The following is a 20,758-nucleotide window of genomic DNA, read 5'->3' as shown; positions in this document are numbered from 1 at the left end:
GTTCTGAAATAGGAGAGAGCTGTGTATTAATTTGCTGTTTCTTTACTTCCTTAATAGCACAGTAAACTTTCTTGTTATTTTACGTGCAACAGCTTACTACACAGTAACCAGTTCATTGCTTAAAGGAGTCTAAAATGACTTGTTCTTTGCTACAACTAAGATACGACAAATAGATGTTTAACATGTCTTTGACCTCTAATAGTTCACCCAAATCTGGTTTTTGCAGGAATTGTAGTTGTAATCCAGGGTATAGTGTGTGTGTATGTGTTTTATAATTAATTCCTTCAAACATAATTTGTGTTGCTGTTTGGATTATTTACTTATCTTTTGTTCTTTTTTTGTAGTGCTGTGTGTTTGTAACTGTTTGAAACTGTACTAACTCATAGAATTCATACTTTTGTACATTTGCATTGTTAATTTTTTTTAAATAATAGTAGCTGACTCCATGCTTCTTTCATTTAAGCTTTGATTGAGTAGTGTTTTATGCTGTGATGCTAAAATTTTTGCAGCAAGTGGATCAGCATAGTGTAGCTGACGATAAAAAAGTTTTGGAGAATAACCTGAAGAATGTGACAGAGGCATTTCCAGCTCTCAGTATCGATGCCACTGATGACAAAGGAATCCAACGTCCTACAGATAGTATGAAGGTATCCCAGTTTCTAGGGATCACTGAATCTTATTCCATGCTTCCTCTGCAAGCTGGTGTTGGGAATGGCAGCTTTTCTTGCTCTTTCACATTAATTCAGGAAAATTGTTTATTGGCACCAGTGGTTTTTACTAGTTATGATGCTGTGAAGAGATCATGGATAATTGTTGTTATTTATTTTCCATACATAAACCAACACTTTGGATTTTTTGCCAGGCGTCCCAGTTATATTATAAATAATTGTGATTTTTCTTTCATATCATTAATCCAGTTTTGTTTTGAGAGTAGGCAACTTTAAATGAGAATAAGGCTCTCGCTCTCTCGCTCTCTCTCTCTCTCTCTCTCTCTCTCTCTCTCTCTCTCTCTCTCTTTCTCTCTCTCTCTGTTCCCCCATTCTCCTCCTTACATCCATATGTCTCCAAGTTCAGAGTAATAAATGACTGTATTCACTTGGAGACACGTACATATACTGAGAATGCAGTAATAAAAATGCCCAGAAAATTAGCTGCAATTTTTGATTACTCGTATCTGATTTATGTGCTCCTCTTAATGTAACATAAGAGAAGAATGATAAAGATTGTTGACTTTCTGTCACAACTATGAGAATATGAAAGAGATTATGTAGAAAACCAGTTTGCACAACCAGTGGACACATCAAACACTGAGGGGTTCCTTTACTTTTTTGTACTGTAATTCTTTCTCAGCCGCGTGGCAGTTTGGGTGCACATCCTGTACTTATAAAGAAGTCTGAGTGCCTCTAACAGCCCTGTCTTATCTTTAGAGAGAGAAGTAATTTCTCCTATTACTAAAACAGTAATGAATATTTTAGGGTCATCACTTTCTATATTTCACCAAATGAGAATTAGACTGCAAATTGAGTTACTGTTTGATGAGCTATTGGTCACTGGTGCCTTTACATTTTCCTGTGATTAAAAGCTTAATGGTACTGGTTGTAACTTTAAATGCTGCTTCTTCTGTATATAATTCTACAGTCAATTGCAGATTACACTGCAACACCAGGATCTTATTATTTGCAGGCTCCAAGACATGGTACTTCGCACGTCACTCCTCCGTCTCCTGCGCAGGTACACTACCCCTCATTATATTAAAATTTTGGAATCTCAGTTTTACTACACACTTCCTTAGGTCCTGTAATTCCCCAGCACACATAATTCCCCAACACACATAAGATTTATAACATAAAGAAGTATGCAATTGTTAATTTTGTACAGAATAAGAATTTTAATTTTATATTGATTCTTGTTGACTGTTTAGATGTTATGACTTTAACAGTAATCAAAATCTCGCGATGGAAACAATAAACAACGATAAGGAAAGGCAATAATTCCTCCATAACTGAGCGATGCATGGCACATAAACACACGAAAAACTCAAAGGCCAGTTAGATGTAGACATAATTAAAATTTTTTGAAAAAGTGTTCTAATAATATGATAATTTATTTAGTGAGCACAGTCATGGTTGCATATAGCTTGTTACATTTTATTTGTGAATGACTGGTTATGATCTGTTACAAAGATCATCATCAGATCTACATTCCTGGGTGATAATAGAAATCACTTGCATGGGGCAGGCCTGTCCGTGATGGCATTTGAGCAGCGTTCTCAAAACCAGCACTGATGGGCCTGCTCAATGCCAGGGATTCCTACTATTATCAAGGAATGTAGATCGGTTTATGATCTCTGTAGTGGATCAAAACCAGTCATCCACAAATAAAAAATAACAAGCTATACGAGCTCATGCTGTGTTTACTAAGTAAATTATAGATGCAGTTATTTGCATGTTCTGTATATCATATTTGTGACAACACACTATGATGTGTAATGTGTTGGTAGGTTTCCAAATAAGATACCTGATATGTGTGAAAACATGGCTGCATAATGACATTTTCCATCACTGAATTCTTAAATCTGTAAGAAATCCTACATACAGATATTAGGTACTGGCTTTTGAGCCATTACTTTGGAAGTATGATATCACACTAGAGAAAGATCTGTAACTGAAAAGCTTGTAAGGTTTGAGCTGATATGTGTGTCCATGCACCACATAATAATCAACTTTATAAGTGAGTGGTTGCCTTTTCTAATCTTTGTTTATTGTAACTGTAATCATTAATATAACAAACAAATGGACCAGGGAACAAACTGGAGTGGAAGACATAATTATAACTGCAATGAAAAAATAATAGAAGTGGGTGTGATGTGTTTTGAGGCGCATGGGTAGCAGATAGACCAGGGACATTCTTCACTGGATTTGAAGAGATGTGAGACAGACAGTGACTTAGTGAAAGGTGTTCAATGGCATTACAAACAATGTCGGAACAATGTGGATGCATGCAGCTGAAGACCATAATTAATAGAAAAATCTAGAGAAGGCATTTATCTAGCAGTGGGTGTAAAATGGCTATTAGTGTGGATGAGCCTTAGTATAATGTGTGGTATAAAAGCAGTCATGTCCAGTTGTTTCCAGCATTGCTGTATTTTATATTCCATGTATTTCTGTATACTGGGTCAAAAACTCATTATATTATGGTTCAGTGGTGAGCTTTTGACTTTGACTGTGTAACTATATGGTATATAGCCAAATAACACAACTTTACTGAAGCAGGACATGATTATTTATATTAATGCAACAATGGAAGTTTAATCTTCCTTTTTTTCAAAGTAGTAATGATGAAAAGTGAATAAACAGACATTTTCAAAATTCATGAAACTAAGGCAGTAATTAATGCAGTTATTATAGTATAGTATTGGTAAAAAGTGCTACAGGAAATTTCATTAGTGTTTTGCATCTTGTACATTGAAAAACACTGTACAATAGGCACATATGCTAGAATCAGAAAACCTGCTACAAGTGGATAACAGTAAGTTTTGTAAAAAGCATTTATGCTGCTGTTTCTTCCTTTCTTTCTTTCTCTCTCTCTCTCTCTCTCTTTCTCTTTCTCACTCTGTCTTTCTGCTTTGCTTTATAGTTTCATATCATAATTTCTTCAACTTACTTTCATAATTACTTTTGATATTAAGGTGATTAGCTTATGGAGTGTACTGGAAATGGCTAAAATAAAATCATAACCAAAAAGATGAAACTGCAATTGCACTGATTGTGAGATATAAATAAATACCTGGATTTAAGTTTGTAGCCTCTGCAACACAGAGGGAAAGAGGATATTTAGAAAAGGTCCGATTGAACTGAGAAGCTAGTAGGAAAACCAACATCATTCAATTTCTATCAAGAGATGAGGAATGAAAATGTAATAAGAGCCTGCATTGTGGTAGACTGTGACATCCAGAAACTACAGCTCATTATCTGCTTACACAAACTAAAAATAAAAAAAAAAAAAATGAAACCAGGAAAGTATAATGAGAGATTAGAACCATGTATTTGTTACTGAGTTCTCACACCTATTAAGCTTGTAGATAGATACACAATGCAGATCGTATATTTAATACTTAACCTCCACCTATTACTTCCAGGAATTCATTGCTCTAAAAAACACCTTCAATGAGATATAGAAGGAGTATGTTTTTCCAGTAAATGATTCCAGCTCTATTCCTGGGAATTAAATACTGAGTGTACTGTGTTGTTGCTGTACTATAGGTACTATGCAGTGAGATCCTGTTTATCATTTCTTTACAAACACTTAATAGTCATACATTTTGACATGTTTTTTACTCGCGATTTAGTCAATATCATCCCAATCTAGAATGATGAACAGTTGGCAGGTAAAATAGAAACTAAGTCATTTTCAGGTGCACATTTTTGTTAATGGAGGTGGTGGTGACAGATGATGTTTTGTGGAAGAGGTACTTGAATAGGTAGACACATTAAACGTGGAGAGATATTATTGTGTCATGATAATTTACAGCAAGGACCATACAGAAAGTGTATTTCCATATGCAGTATTACTTAGCCTCAGAAGAACAATATTACTTTGTGAATTATGTCTAAGTAGGAAACAAACAGCAGATAACTGAATACAGATTTATTTACTTTGATTGACCTCTTTGGTCTTTTCAAATATGTTGATGAAATGACATAACAGCTATAGGGTTTGACGACATTGTGATTAATGCTTAATAACTTTCTGAGAGCCATTATGGAGAGGGTTAGTTCCATAATAAGAGATTAGTTTCAAGGAGATACATCACAGATGGAAGCTTATTGCTTATGTTTAGCCAGGAGAAAGGTACATTATCATGATTTTAGCTGAGACTGCAGTTTATACATGGACAGTATTGCACTATGAGAATGATCTTTGCTTTTCCAGCGTTCTCTCATAAGCTAAGCAGTAGTTCATCTGTTGATGAGATTAACCTTTTTGTATACCACAGTTCCTTTTTATGCTTATCAACTCATCCAAACAGAAAGATTATTCTTATTTTTTCTGTGCAAAACTTTCTGGTCACTGACTTACATTCTCTCTTTTTTAATCAGCATTTCATGTCTAACCTTATTTGCTTTTAATGTTGTTTTTTTTTGTAACAAAAGCTATAGGAAATTAAACTTCTTTGTTAGTGATAGACAGTGTGTTGCTCATCTTAATGATATATCATGAAACCTGTTGTAATTTACAGGTGTGAATCAACTAGTTGCATATAAAATTTCAAAATTTACTTTTGTTTAGGTAAATATTTGCAGATTTTCTGTACACTAAACATGAAAGGCTTTATAGGTATAGTATTGCTATGACACTGAGTGGGGTTCATGTTGTATACAAGGTGTTTAAAAAAAGTGTCAGATATTTTGAGAGGTTGTAGTATGGACTGAAACAAGGAAAAATGTCCAGTACAGGTTGTCTTCAAAGTGCATACTATCATACTAGGAGCATTTCTTCATCTTCAACACTGTGAAACAAACATTTTCTGCTGCAAGCTTTTTGATTTCCATGTTTTTAGAAGTAGTATGGTCTACAGTAAGAAAGAAACGTATAGAGAGGGATACTTTAAAAGTTTATTTGTGCTAATACATTTGTCCAGCATCATGAAGATCACCATCCCTCCCACACTCACAAACAGCTTGCTTTCTAATGAACTTGTACAGCCACTATGGGTATTGAACAATATTGTATGAGACTCATCCATAAATTAAGTTACCTATGGTTATTTTTACAGTAAATGTACTGGAAATATAGCTCATACACAACAGAGCTACGATGTAATAGTCATATTATAGCAGAACAAGACCCAATTGTTATTGATAGTGATGCACCAATGGCTGACAGTGGTAGCCCTTATTCTCTCTCCCACCAACTGCAAGGTTCAGTCTGTGATAAAGTTTCTTAATGCATGAAACATTGTGCAGATCAAAATTCATTGACAGCTGAGTCAAGTGTAAAAATGTCATGAGCAAACAAATGGCGATCGCTGGTATAGGCAGTTTTCTGAAGATTGTCGAGGTGTTCATATTGAACAGGGCCGTGGGTGTCTGTCCCTCATTAGTAATGGCCTTGTGGAGCTGGGGTAACAGCACTTTATGGAGAATCATGGCTTCTGATTTTGCTCCAAGCAGTTTCTCTCCTTTCTTGCACCTCAACAAATTTCTGTCATCCAGTCAGCATTGTTGCAGTGATGAAGAGCTGAAAATACCTGTCATACATTGATTCCATTCCCAGGCATCAGACTTCTATGACACAAGAATAAAAAAGCTGAGCCTGTGGTGTGAGAAGTGTCTCAGTTCTGGAGCTGATTACACCAAAGATGTCTCTGTCCCATTTAAGCTGCTAAATGTGGTGAAAATATATTTAAAATATGTTCCATTTTACTTAAAAAAGGGATCAGTAATCATTATGTGGCAGAAAGTGTGGCCATAATTGTAGAATTTAAGCGAATGCATTGAATCTTACCCAGTGCTCCTTGATCACTACCATACACTTGCTAAATAAGTTATCTTGTATTATGAAACATGATGTATGTTTCCAGGCAGAAGTGTTTGTGATCAGGTCCTAGTCTGTGAAAAAAGTTTTTTATGCATAATACAGTAACAATATTTGGCAAACATAACATATGTCAGAGGTGTTGAAAATATGCTGCAGTTAAAATTTCAAGTACATATTCAAAGTAATTAATCCACAAAAGAGGAGGGAATACAGTTGTATGACAGTCTTATGTTGAAACTTACATTTTACAGTGTCCTTATATGACATCAAGGAATTAAAAAAGTGAATGACATTGGGGAAAAGGCTAGTTTAATACATATATGCATCATTACTTTCCTAAATGCACAGATAGGTTATTACAAATGATTCTTATATTACTCACATTTCAGTATGTACTAAGTATGAATTTTAAGGTGGGATAGTTTCTTTGTGTAGAACTGCTATGAAAATATTATTAAGTTTTAGACCTGTTATACTATAATATGAGTTTCAAGAAACAAAATAGGCTTTAAGTGCATGCAGTGTAACTTGGCATTTCATGTGAGGGATGCTGGGAGTGGAGAAATAGGCAGAATCCTCCCAGCATCACATGCAAAAAATGTCAAGTTACATTATACACACAGTAGCCTTCTATTTCTTTTAGTCTTGATCACATTATCTAACTAAGGGGATGCATGGTCTAAATGACTTCTTTAATAATGTTTAACATTTTGTTTTGATATAGGCCCCAAGCTCTCTGGCAGGTCCAAAGCCGTTTGGCAGTGTTTCTTCATCAACCACTGCTCGACCTGCACCTGGTAAGTCCAAACTGCAGCCAATACCTTTGCCAGTTCATTTTATCCATTGTTTGACCCATCCACTGCACTGTTCAAACCATATTCCATGCATCCCATACTCAGAGCTCTCAACCAACACCTATTTAATTTAAATGATATCATATCAATATTTTTGATTATCTTATACAAGGCTAAAATTATTTCAAAAGATACATAACAAATAAATTTTTGACTACCAGGTTATTCAACACTGAGGCCCATTAGCAACATTAAAGGTAATAGAAAACCATTGCTTGGATGATGTGTAATTTCACAAAAATTGAATTTTTGAGTTCCTGGATTAATAAAAATTAATATGCTTAAATATCTACATTCTTGAGCATGTAGTTTCTTTTTTATTCATTTCAGATAATCTTTAACTTCTGAGAGCTGCTTAAACCCCTGCAGATTTTTAAAATATTCTTATATCGTTGTCATTTAGTTTTGCTAAAGTTTAATTTACAATGTCATTCCCAAAACTGAGAAAATATCCTCTTGAGCAGAAAAAGATCAAACCATTGAATTTGATGAAATTCAGAACATTTTGATCTTAAGTACCTGCATAAATTTTAAAAATGGAAAAACTGTAATTATTCCCTCATTTCTTGGGATTGTGTCCATGATATTATCAACAGTTACTCCTGTTCCAATATTTTGGCTGACAACCTTTCAGTCATTCTTAAGGTGAATCACTTGTAAGATTTTTAAAGCTCTTTACACTGTGGAGGAAATGAGCATATGTCTGCCGTGTAACGCACTTTAAAAATCTTGCAAGTGATTCATCTGGAGAATGGCTAAAAGGTTGTCAGCCAAAATATCAGTACAAGAGTTAATAATACCATGGATGCACTCCTGAAAAATGATGCACTACATGATCTGTTGGGAGAACTTCAAAAAACACTGTTATTATTGTTCAACAAATGAAAACCATGACACAGACATATAATAAACTCTAGTTTTAAAAGAGATGAAGCTCATATAAATACCTCAAGGCAGGGAGTGCTTTTTTGCAGCCCTGAAGTGTTTTGCCTATTGAAAGTCTGTATCTGTATTCTACTCATGTAATATAGGATGGAAAAATTATAACTATAAGTTGCAGTAATAACTGGAAAAGTTTACTTGTTGTGGACTATGGAAAACATTTAAATTTTCATATCTATTAAATAAAATTGGATAATGCTGTTGTCCAGAATTGACAAATGTAACTCAGGGGATGTTCACAAATTACTATAGAACCACAGACGTACAACTTGTTCATGTCACTCTGTGAAACATGATTTATTTTCCACGTAAAATAATCTGATAAAATCAAACTACAGTTGCTCTGTTGACAGAGGTCTTCTTCTTTTGCAGCTTATAAGCCTTTCAATCCTACACCTAGACCATTTCCTGTATCTCAAAGCTAAATAATTGACTTAGGTCAATACTTTTCCATCTTTCCCTAAAGCAGCTCTCAAAAGTTAATAGCTTATATTCAGTATTAATACCTGCTTCATTAATTATGCTAATCATTTGGAAGCAGCTGATAGCAGTTGGCATTATCTGGCAATTGCATAATGATTATGATGTAACATGTGCTTTTGCTAAATGATAAGATTTTTAAAAATTACATAATTATGTATTAATTCCAGGACAATATTTTTTTTTTACATGCAGCATTGCTTTGCAAATTTTTTTCTGTTTTCTCTTTTCATGAGAAAACTGTAATAATTACAAGAACTTAATTTACTATTGTGGCTTCCATTAATTATTGATGATAAAGAATGTAACGCATTGCTCTTACAAGATAAGTATGAACAAATATTTTTTCATTACACATCATTTTTTTAAACTGTTTAGTCAGACAGTGTTATTTGACTGATACAAACAGGTATTCTTCTTGGAAATTCATGATTTGCAAATAATTATCTGAACCTGCTTAAATAACCGTTTCTTTCACCTAATAAGTCTGATTTACTTTATTTTTATAGTGCTTGTCCTGAGTTTATATGTAACATATCTTTTTTGTGCAGCAAATCCTTTTTTTCTGATTCATTATTTTATTTTTTTTTCTTTCCCTTCTTAACTGTTACTAATCATCACAACAAATCTCTTCTGATAACACTCTGTGACAATTTTTATCTCACCTTTGTGTGGTATTGGTTTGTAACTTTATGTGTTTTTATGCATGCTGTGTGTGTCACTAACCATTTTTACGACATGCAAATGCCATAGACAATAGTAAATTTTCTTGGCCCCCTAAACAAGGGGATCAGTATACCTCATCAGTCCCTACGGCTACTCCATTGTACATACCTCCTCCACATTTGCAAAACACTCCTAGACCTGATAAACCAGATAGCAAGAGCACATTACCACAATTGTCCCAGAACAACATACCAGAAACAATTGCACAAACTCCTGCTGTGAATGTCACCTATCCTGAGGGTACTTCAGCTGTTGCAAGTGAACAGCATTCTGGAGCTTTCCCACAACCTTACAGTGAGTTTTTGCAAACACAGTGGAATGCAGTTTCCTCTGAAGATGCCCTTAATCAGGAAACTCAGTCACCTTCTTATGAACAATACGAAACAACTTCACAAGCTCCTGCCATGAATGTCACCTGTCCTGAGGACATATCAGCTGTTGAAAGTGAGCAACAGCCTGAAACAACCACAGCTTTCCCTCAATCTTATAGTGACTTTTTGCAAACTCAATGGAATGCAGTTTCTGTAGATTCCATTGAGCAGGAAACCCAGTTGCCTGTGTATGAACAACATGAGTCACAAGTTGAATGTGACACTGTATCAGAGCAGAAAGATGAAAAATATAGTGCTCCACAAGAGAAGATGGAGAGTGCCCCACAAGATAAAGTGGAGAGTGCTCCATCAGATATGTTGGAGAGTGCTCCACAAAATAAAGAATCAACATTTGAATATAGTTCTGATTCCAGTCAGAATATTTCACAGGAAGTGAGTCAAGAACAGCAAAGGATAGAGCATTCTGACAGCACAAAACATACCCAACAAAAAGAAAGTATTTCCGAGGTTAATAACATAGGCAGCACAGAGTCTCCACAACTGGTATTAGAGGCAACTGAGCAACGATCAGAAGAGTCTTCAGCTGCACTTACAAAGACCATTAGGACAGTAAAGGTTTCAGAGGAATTTTCACATGAAAGAAAGGAAATAGAAATCTTAAAGGCAACCAGTGGTGGGATAGTCACTGAAACTGTGAAGACTGGTGCCACCGAGACAAACATAAAGCATGAGTCTCAGCAGAAAAGCACTGAACTATCACAGCAAGGGGTCCAGAATTTGTCTGGGATTATTCCTCCCAGAGAAACAACTCAGAGCACACTAAAATCTAAACAGATATCTGAATATACTGAATCAGATAACTATACTATAAAATGTGAAATGCAGAACAGTGGTGAAGGGCACCAAGATCATGTTAAGGGTAAAGAACAAACTTTAAATAATATTACAAATCAAGTAGACAGTCAAGAAAGAATCAGTTGCCAAGAATTGCAAGAAATGAAAGATTATTTTGCTTCTGATGCTGGCCAGATGTCAAAATGGGCTACTACAGCTAGTGCTTCAGCTTGTCAAGAACAGTTAGCAGAACGTCCCAGGTCACCTCCACCACCCCCACGTAGTTCACCCATAGATCCACAATTGAAGTCACTACCACATTCAAAAAAGAGAATTTCTATGCTTGAGGCACTCACAATAGCCCCAGAAAAACCATATTCACAATTGTCAGTTGAGACAACGGGAAACATATCAAGCAGTGCATTACCAGGACTAGCTAACATGCTTCTGAATGTTGAACAGAGCAATAGCAAGATGGTGAAACCTCAGCACCCTAAGGCTCAGGTGAAGAGGCAACAGCAAGAAACCCAGAAAAAAATTGAATATACTGCTCCAACTCAACAGCAACATACACAAACGTCCCAAGAAAAAGAAAAAAGATTTTCAGCCAGAACAGGGCTTTGCCCTGCTTCAGTAGTACCACAGTACCAACAGGATCTAGAACGGTTTCAAATACAACGAGCCCTTTCCCCTGCTCCACACTACAGGGTCCCTGGATCAAGGAGCCCAAGTCCAGCACCTGTCACTGATCCTGAAGCAGTCAGACATGCTTACAGATTTGGTGCACCACTCGAGCCCAGAGGAATACACAAGAGTGCTAAGGATTTAGAAACTGTTTCAGCATTAACTGTACAACAGGCACCAGAGCACAAGCAAGTTCCCCAGCAAAATATTCAGCAAGCAGTTCATACAACAGCAGCACAGTCATCACACTTCGAAAGAAATAAGCAAATAAAGCATACATCTTTGACACAGCACCCATCTAAACAAACTTCTCAAGAAAAAGCAAAAAAACAACCAGTGAGAGCATCATCAGGGCTTCGTGGGGCTTCAACATTACCATATTACCAGCGAGATTTAGAACGGTATCAAGTGCAACGTGCACTTTCCCCTGCTCCTCACTTTAGGGTCCCTGGCTCAAGGAGTCCAAGCCCAGCACCTGCGATTGATCCAGAATCATTCAAACACGCATATAGATTTGGTGGTGAAGTTGAGCCCCGAGGAATGCACAGGAGTCATGCAGAGACTGAAACAATTACAGCAACAACCACACAACAGATGTCAACAGAAAAGCAAATTTCTCAGCACACTACCCATATTAAAACATCACAGTTATTACAAACAGATAAAAAATTACCTCAGTTAGCTCAAAAAAATATTCCCAAATTGCCACAAAACCAGGATAAAAAAACATTTAATGAAAAACAGCTGATCCAAAACCGGAAACAAGTTTCCTTCAGCCCTCACATTAAGGTGGCTACTCCATTCCAGCAGGCTGGATTTCAGACTCAGACAAGTTTGCCTTTCCCTCATATTCCCCTCCCAGGTGATCAGGCCACCATGTGTCCACCCCAGAATGTTCCCGTTCCAAATAGTCCTCTGTCACCAGAGCCCCATTTTCAGCCTCCCAGTGCATTAATCACAAATATCCCACCCATCTCCGCTCCACCACTCCAAGATCCAAAGAAGCCAAGCTGTACAGCAGCGCCGCCTGCAGGTGTTGGTGGTGGTGTTGGTGGTGGAAAGGCATCAGGAACTGTGGCTGGCTCCACGACTCCCCGTCGTGGTCGTGGCATCCTCAACCAGCCTGGTGGTCGCATCCCACTTTGCGGCAGCTGTAATTCGCAAATCAGGTATTGCCAAAAATACAAATGTGAACAACCAACTGAATAGTGCCCATTTTTTGAGTGAAAAAATAACCTAATGGCATGGTGCACTTAGTTAACATTGATGATAGTAGCAAACTGTAAGATGTAAGCTGCATGTGACTGAAGTAATGACATGATGAACACGAGTTACAGTTTGAAGGGTAATCAAGCGGCTGTCCTATTATGAGATCATGTTATTGTGTTACTGATAGTCTGTGTTCCTTAAGGTTAACTTAGTATAGTTCATGTTCTTGTGAGTGCTCTATTAATGTGTCAAATAAAGTATTTATACTAAAATGCAACATTTTGATGATCTCAGTACAATTCCTGTGACTTGATGCATCACGCATTAATATGAAACAATCATGTCACATGACTTATCGCTGACTGTCAAATTCCATCATGCAGCCATTATACAACTTCAGTGAACACACATCTCAGCCAACCGCTGATGATTGGCAACATGCCTACAAATGCACTGGTGAACTCTGTAGGAGACAAACCTCCACCCTTCTGACAAGAAAATGCTGTTCTGTGGTTTATGCAATTTGAAAGCCAGTTCATGTAGGTGCCCTAAATGCTGACTAAACCAGGTATATTTACATTGTCAGTGTTCTCATTGAGTTGGACTTTTACTACCATCTGAAGGACATATCTGTGTAACAGCCATCATCTGCTTCCCTCTCTGACATGAAGTTTTTCTGAAGGTTGACACTGCGACTGAAACTGGCACCCCCCTTCTTCACGGATGGAATGCTCGTTTCAGAGTGCCTCACCATACCATTATTCAGATCAATCACTGTTTGACTGTGTATGAAGTACATCTAGACTACAGCTTTTCACCCAGCAGCAAACAGTTTTTTTGAGCATTTATGCTGCCAATTAAAAGTGTCTGTAAGGTGCCACAAATCAGTGTTGGACAGAAATTCTCTCGATTGAACTACTGGGCCTCTGACTACCATCAAGGAAGATCTTGATGCTACAGTAGCAGAACTGTTCAATGGCCAACCAGCCAAGTTACCCTGTGCATTCTTCAGTAATACACTGAGGTGACAAAAGTCAGGGGATGGCAATATGCACATATACAGATGGCGGTAGTATCACGTACACGGCATGTAAAAGGGCAGTGCACTGGCTGAGCTGTCATTGGCAGAGCTGTCATTTGTACTCAGGTGATTCATGTGAAAAGGATTCTGACGTGAATTGACAGACTTTGAACATGGTATGGTATTTACAGCTAGACACTTGGGACATTCCATTTCAGGTATCATTAGGACATTCAATATTCCGAGCCTCACAGTGTCAACAGTGTATGCTGAGAATATCAGATTTCAGGCATTACCTCTCACCACAGACAACACAGTGGCTGATGGCCTCCATTTAATGACTGAGAGTGATGGTGTTTGGTACAGTTGTCAATGCTAACAGACAAGTAACAATGCATGAAATAACCACAGAAATCATTGTGGGATGCAGCAGAAGACTGATGCGAGTGCCTTTGCTAACAGCTCAACACTGCTGCAGCATAATGGTGTGGGCTGTGTTTATATGGAATGGACTGGGTCATCTGGTCCAACTGAACTGATTATTGATTGAAAGTGGATTTGTTCAGCTGCTTGGTGACTATCTGCAGCCATTCATGAACTTCATGTTCCCAAATGATGGAATTTTTATGGATGACACAACTGTTTGGTTTGAAGAACATATCTTGACAATTCGAGCAAATGATCACCTGACATGAATCCCATTCAACATATGTGGGACATAATCAAGAGGTCAGTTTGTGCACAAAATCCTACACCAGCAGCACTTTTGCAATTATGGATGGTTGTAGAGGTAGCAACTTGACTTGACTCAACAAGCTGTTGAGAAGCAGAAAAAAATGTTCAGAAAGGAATACTTTAAAAGTTTGTTTGTGCTAATACATTTGTCTAGCCTCATGAAGGAGATCACCCCCCCCCCCCAACCCCTCACACACACACACACACACACACACACACACACACACACACACACACACACACAAACAAACAAAACACTTGGCTTTCTAATGAAGTCAAGTTGCTGCACTGCACTGGCAAAAGGAGGTCAGACACAATATTAGGTAGTATCCCATAACTTCTGTCACCTCAGTGTATGGCAAATAACCTTATTTAGACATCATACTTCTTTCAATAATATCTTCACATATTCATCAAGTTTGGCCAGTTACACTGAGAGCATCATACTCATCATCATTTCACTTCTGCTTTCGACATGTGACCAGGTCTTCATCAGACATGATGCTATGCAAAAGCCCCTGCTGCCTCTGTGTGATGCACGGTAAGCAGTTCTTAGTTGAAAAGACAAAATATTTAAGATCGATGCCAATCGAATCCCAACTACGATTTCCAGTGATTGCATTAAACTGGCTTTCTGCATCACCGATTCTGGCACCTGTGAAACAGACAAGGTGCAGTGAATGCTAGAGATGATGACTGATCATTCTATGACAGACTTGGCCACCATTTCAACCCCCCACAGTTGTCACTCAGTCTGTTTGTCATATCCATTTTAATAGAAACTATCATTAGAACTTGAGGGGGGGATGAAGAATGAGGAAACCACTGTCTTATAGTGAGCTGCAAGTCATTATATACCTTTGGATCCTGTTTATTCTTAGCTGTTATTAAGCTGTTTATTGTCTGTGTTTCTCAGTTACCTCAGCTTTGTTCAGGTTTTTGTGAGTATCCTATTAGTGTTGTGGCAGATGAGTATTATACCAAAATAGACCATGTTTGTGATGAATGTAAAGTTAAGAAAAACGTGAAGTTCTGCATTCTGTCCCTAGATAGGCCAATCAGGCCCAACCAACTACCATGTCATCTTCTGCCAGTGGCATCATTAGATGCAGCATGGAGGAGCATGTGGCCAGCACACTGCTCTCCTAGTCATTGTCGAGTTTCTTGTCCTTGGAACCTCTACTAACCAGTTGAGTAGCACCTCAGCTGACCTCAGGAGGCTGAATGCACCCCCGGCAGTATGGGGTAATGAACCAGAGTCACCCACATAGTAGCCAGGTGCAATGACCACTCAGCTACTGACATAAAAAAGTGTCCTGAAATCCATGAAAACATTTTGATAAAAAACAAGACACAGTTGTTTACATTTCTCATTGTGATTTGTTTATTGTATGACACTGCCTGCAGTTCTACACACAGTTCTGTTTGCAGTACACACTGTCCCCATACATAAGATCAAAACAATCAGTTCTGCATTTTGGATATTTTTAACTCAGATCATTGGGTTATTTCTGTTTTATGTTGGCATTTTATATCCCCTGAACATAAATAATTTTATGTAATTGCTTGCTTCCTGGTTTTGCATGCTTCCAAATTGTTTCTGCTTTCTATACCTCCTGGGCTTGTTATATATGTTTGCTGCTTTTGCTTTTATCATGGAGTATCCTTCATTTTACTAATTTAACTAACACATTTCCCCTGTTTTCCATCTGCTAGTGTGTTAGTAGGTCCTTAACCATTGAAACCATTACCAAATTCAGGATTATAAGACTTAGTGGTTTGTTTTCTTTATTCATTGAATTATTTTCAATTTTTGGACTATTCATTTCCTTGTACTGTTGTGTTACTAATAAATATTAACAACTAATAAAATGTGACTAGTTATAACTGAAATTTGTGTGTTGTTTCCTAACATATGTATTAATACATAATTTTTCTGGCAGAAGCAATAATGCAGTTGCCCAAGGATACAGTTGAGAAAGAAGAATATATATGTGAATCATGCGGTAAACTGATAAAAAGGTAAATTTGCCTTGGAACATCAATGGGACTGGTGGCAGTTTTAGTTGAAATTCATATAATTTGGCACATATATCCTAAGACGGTTAGAATAAATTATTCTTGTATTGTGTTACACAATTAGTAAGCAGTATACATAAGGAAATCAGTATTGTGATTTTGTGTATTTCGAGCGTGTGACAAAGTACAGTGAAGACTATTATGGCACAGTTTTAGTTTGAAACCCATAATAATTTTGGAAAGAATTTGTGTATCCTTTTAACAATTTAAGTGGTGCTTTCTCATTCTGCAGCTGACATACCTGCATCCAGAAAATCTCGATTTAGATCCTTAGAAATTTCATTAACACACTTCACAGTTTCAAAATGACTTCCAAGAGGTCTAAAGTAGGCATTAGATAATTCCATAGAGTACTGTAGGCTGAAATGTTTCAGTCATTATCCTTTAGAAAGCTGGTTAGTCGACAACACATCTGAGATGTGAAATTGATCTGAATGTACACATTAGAAAACTGTTGTAAGAAGTGACTTTATCCTATTAGGTTTCTATCTGATTTGATTATTTCATTTTTGTGCACAATATTTTTATGATCAATCTACTCATCTTCTTTAGGTACCTCATGCAGACAGACATTTGATATGTGCTTGCTACCTGGACCTTAGTTAGGCTGTTTCATATTGGTGATACTGAATTCAGCCCTCAGAACACACTACACTCTTTGATAAGCATTTTTCTGTCTTTCTCTCAACACAAGCTCTTTCTGTGTGAATGGGTGTTGTTGTCATCCCCCGCTCGTCATCCTCAGAGTTTTCTACCACTCGTTGAAATAATGAGCTTACCAAAACACTCTGAGTCACTCAAAAAGTTCCTTTTTTTATCTATGAATGACTCTCTACTCCTGATAATCTGCTGTGCTGTATCTGTGAAGATTGTGTCATTCCAATCACAAATTCAGCTATATTACTGATCTAAATGTATTTACTGTGTTAGAATTTTCTTCATACTTGAAAACTCAAAATCCTGTTAGTTTTTTGTTGCTACTACTCATACAATTTGAAGTGTTCAGAAAGCTCATTTCACGTAATTTTATTTATGGTAATTTAAGTCTTTGTTATTTACAGTTTCCTGTAGTTTAAATACAACCTAATCAGTATAATGATTAATTTTTTTCTTATCTAACATGTAAAGTTTTCTTATCTGAAGAAGATGTATATATTGCAGGTAATTATAGATAATTTTTTGAATGATTCACTAATGTAATTCAAAGTGTATTCACAAGACATGAGCATGCACATGTAAAATTGAACAAACACATCTTGAGAGAATACAAATATAGAAAGTGGTTATCTCTCTATTTTTGGACCAAAATGAAGTACTCTTTATACAGTTTGTTCATGGACTGAAAGAAAAAGCATTCACAGATGAAAACTTCTATCAACAACAAATGCTAGGAAGAAATCTCAACATACTTTGTTTTACGTTCAATTTGGCAGTGAATGAACATACAATGTACAGTTTAAGACGTACTGGATATGAATACAGATTATTCAACCCCGTGCACGGGAGATGCTTGTTTGAGAGGACTGTGAAATCTGATTGCTCCAATACATAATTTTTTGAGCCTATAATACCTGTGCCAACAAAGATTATATTTTCAACAAATGAACATAATAGAGCTGGCAGGGTTGTAAGGACATAACAAAGCAAGTTCTGCAAAGACAGGAGGCCTGACAACTAATGCTGTCATCTCATAGGCAACCATACTGCTGGTCACATCCTGTACAGTGCCTATAATGTGTTGAGGAGATGTTTTCAGTTACTAACAGGTTTCACACAAAAATGATTCTTTAGAGTTACCTTAATTCTTATAATTAAAATGCAATTGAAAATTTTTAAATACAGTTGCATAAATGTAGTTAATTTTGTGTTTGTAAAGATTATTATACCACAAAGGAGCTATTAAACCAGACTGAAAATTGTGGAAGTGTGAACTAGGATAGGATGTGAAAAGATTCACAATAAATACATATGTTTCAGTTCTGAAATGAAATGCAGACTCAATGGTCTGTGTGGTGTAGTAGCAGAGAGCTAGTGAGGATTGAGCTTAGGCATTGATCACTCAGAGAATTACTTAACAGGTGATGGCATGCCTTGATTATGTCAAAGTGCCTTGTGCAGGAAAATTTATAGACGTTGTACAAGATCAAATGAGCAAATTGCATGAGGTAAGTTTTTGTTAGCATATCAGTAGCATTGCCACCTTTACTAGGAACAACTAATAATTGATTTTTATGTGGAATCAGTACACTAGAAATGAACAAGAAAGCTGGTAATCTGCCAATTGTGCACAACAGAGTGCCTGATTGAATCATGGACATTTAATCATTCTAATAAGAATAACAAGCTCTGTATAATTTGACTGATTTCTGCTGGTAGAATACAGTGGTCAGCTATTGCATTGAGGAATATGAATACTTAACCACTGCTGTTTTGATCTACAATCAGCATTATCAGACATAACAGCTAATGAGGTGTCAAAAAGCTGTGCATGTGGGGAATACTTTACAACGTGGAGTGAAATAAATACCATATTGTGCCATGAGTTTTGAAATGTCATTCCGAATGTATATGTAGGTATAGCTGTGTGAATTGAGAGTGGGTATTATATGCAACCCAGTTGCCTTTCTCAGAAAAGATGGCAGTATTGAATTCACCCCAGATTTCAGTGCACTGCTAGTGTGGTACTCCAATCTGACTACTCCTGACAACATTTCACCTGAAATGAATTATTCTTCATTTCAGATTAATACTATTTCTTTCAAAATAACAAGTTCTTTTATTAAGTTTGTCTACACTGAATACATATCAGATTGAAACTACATTATAATTCTTCAGAGACACCCATGTATAGTATGTTATTTTTAAAAAATCATTAATTTTCTGGTTAAATCACATTTTATTTTGACATGACCAATTGCAAAGATACTAAATGGTCATCTTCACTGAACAGCAGTGTGTTTCTCATTGAGACAAAGATCTAGAACAGCAATGCTGCATATTGATCTGAAGATGGCTGATATGTTTGAGTCTAGATAAGTTAGGAATATAGACATTATTGTGTCAGGAAATAAATATTTCTTTTAAAGAAATCAGGTAAATGTGTTTGGAAAGTTCTTGTAGAATGTAAATACTTTAGCATTAAAGGAGATCACTCACCAAAAAGCAGAAGTGTTGAGTTGTCGATAGGCACACACAAAAGAAGGAAAATGTGCTAGCTTCCAAAGTTATCCTTTGATGAGCTAGAGTACACACACACACACACACACACACACACACACACACACACACACACACTCATGTGTGCACATACATGATGCTGACTAGCACACACACTCACATATACGCTAGTAGATACACTTATGCCCCTAAATGGTGCATAGGCATAGGCATATCTAAGAGAGAGAGGGAAAGAGAGAGAGTACCTGTGTGTGTGTGTGTGTGTGTGTGTGTGTGTGTGTGTGTGTGTGTGTGTGTGTGTGTGTGTACTCCAGCTCATCAAAGGATAACTCCTAAAGTTACCAAGTTTTCCTTCCTTTGTGTGAGCCTATCGACAATTCAGCATTTCAGTTTTCCAGTGAGTGATTGTCTTTCATTTTAAAGTAAAAAGATACCAGATAGTTTTGATTAGTAACTATCATATCAGTGTTATTGTCCTGCTGTCAGTATCCCAGATCCATGGACACTTAATGAAGCTTGACTCATTATAAATCAGAAACGTGTCTGACACCTTGCTATTTCAAGCGCATAGTGTTTATAGGCTGTTACTGCAACTTGTGTTAATTGCATGGGTACTGAGTTCATAGTAGCCACCTGTTTTCATTATTTTAAATTACATTTACATCATTATTTGTTTGTGTGTTTCATGTGCCTTTTTTAAAATTATATCAGTTCTGCAGTTTTCTTTGTTATAAGTGTATTATAATTTGTAGCACATTTCATACATTGTCAACTTATATTAGTTCATTTCTTCATCAGAGGACCATTCATCACAGCTTTGGGCAAGATATGGTGTCCTGAACACTTCATCTGTGTCAACGGACAGTGCCGCCGACCACTGCAAGACATTGGATTTGTAGAGGAAAAGGGAGAGCTGTACTGTGAATTCTGTTTTGAGAAATATATTGCACCAACATGTGATAAGTGCAATACCAAAATAAAGGGAGTAAGTATGGAACTTACTATGCTGCTGCTGCTGCAAGCTAGTTTAAAACTGAAGCTTTCTGACAGATTAAAATTTTGTGTTGGATATCTACATCTATACTCTGCAAACCACCATCGCATGTATGGCAGAGCATACGTCCCATTGTACTAGTTATTAGGAC

At 36.8% G+C, this 20,758-nt stretch overlaps 1 protein-coding gene across 5 annotated transcripts in view; it reads left to right on the top strand.

Annotated features, from left to right (window-relative positions):
* LOC126419273 (PDZ and LIM domain protein Zasp-like) overlaps window positions 1-20,758 on the top strand; it is a 292,415-nt gene that overhangs the window by 237,121 nt on the left and 34,536 nt on the right. For 2 of the 5 annotated variants that reach the window (XM_050086435.1, XM_050086438.1), the window contains exons 9-13: window positions 510-647; window positions 1,684-1,731; window positions 7,265-7,337; window positions 9,570-12,561; window positions 20,412-20,598. In XM_050086435.1, the coding sequence (XP_049942392.1) occupies window positions 510-647; window positions 1,684-1,731; window positions 7,265-7,337; window positions 9,570-12,561; window positions 20,412-20,598 (3,438 nt within the window). The remainder of the gene's footprint in view (window positions 1-509; window positions 648-1,683; window positions 1,732-7,264; window positions 7,338-9,569; window positions 12,562-20,411; window positions 20,599-20,758) is intronic. The other 3 variants (XM_050086439.1, XM_050086436.1, XM_050086440.1) reach the window with 3 other exon arrangements.

Source organism: Schistocerca serialis, chromosome 9, assembly GCF_023864345.2.
Source record: "Schistocerca serialis cubense isolate TAMUIC-IGC-003099 chromosome 9, iqSchSeri2.2, whole genome shotgun sequence".
Taxonomy (NCBI): domain Eukaryota; kingdom Metazoa; phylum Arthropoda; class Insecta; order Orthoptera; family Acrididae; genus Schistocerca; species Schistocerca serialis.
This window is presented reverse-complemented; position numbering and strand designations above follow the sequence as displayed.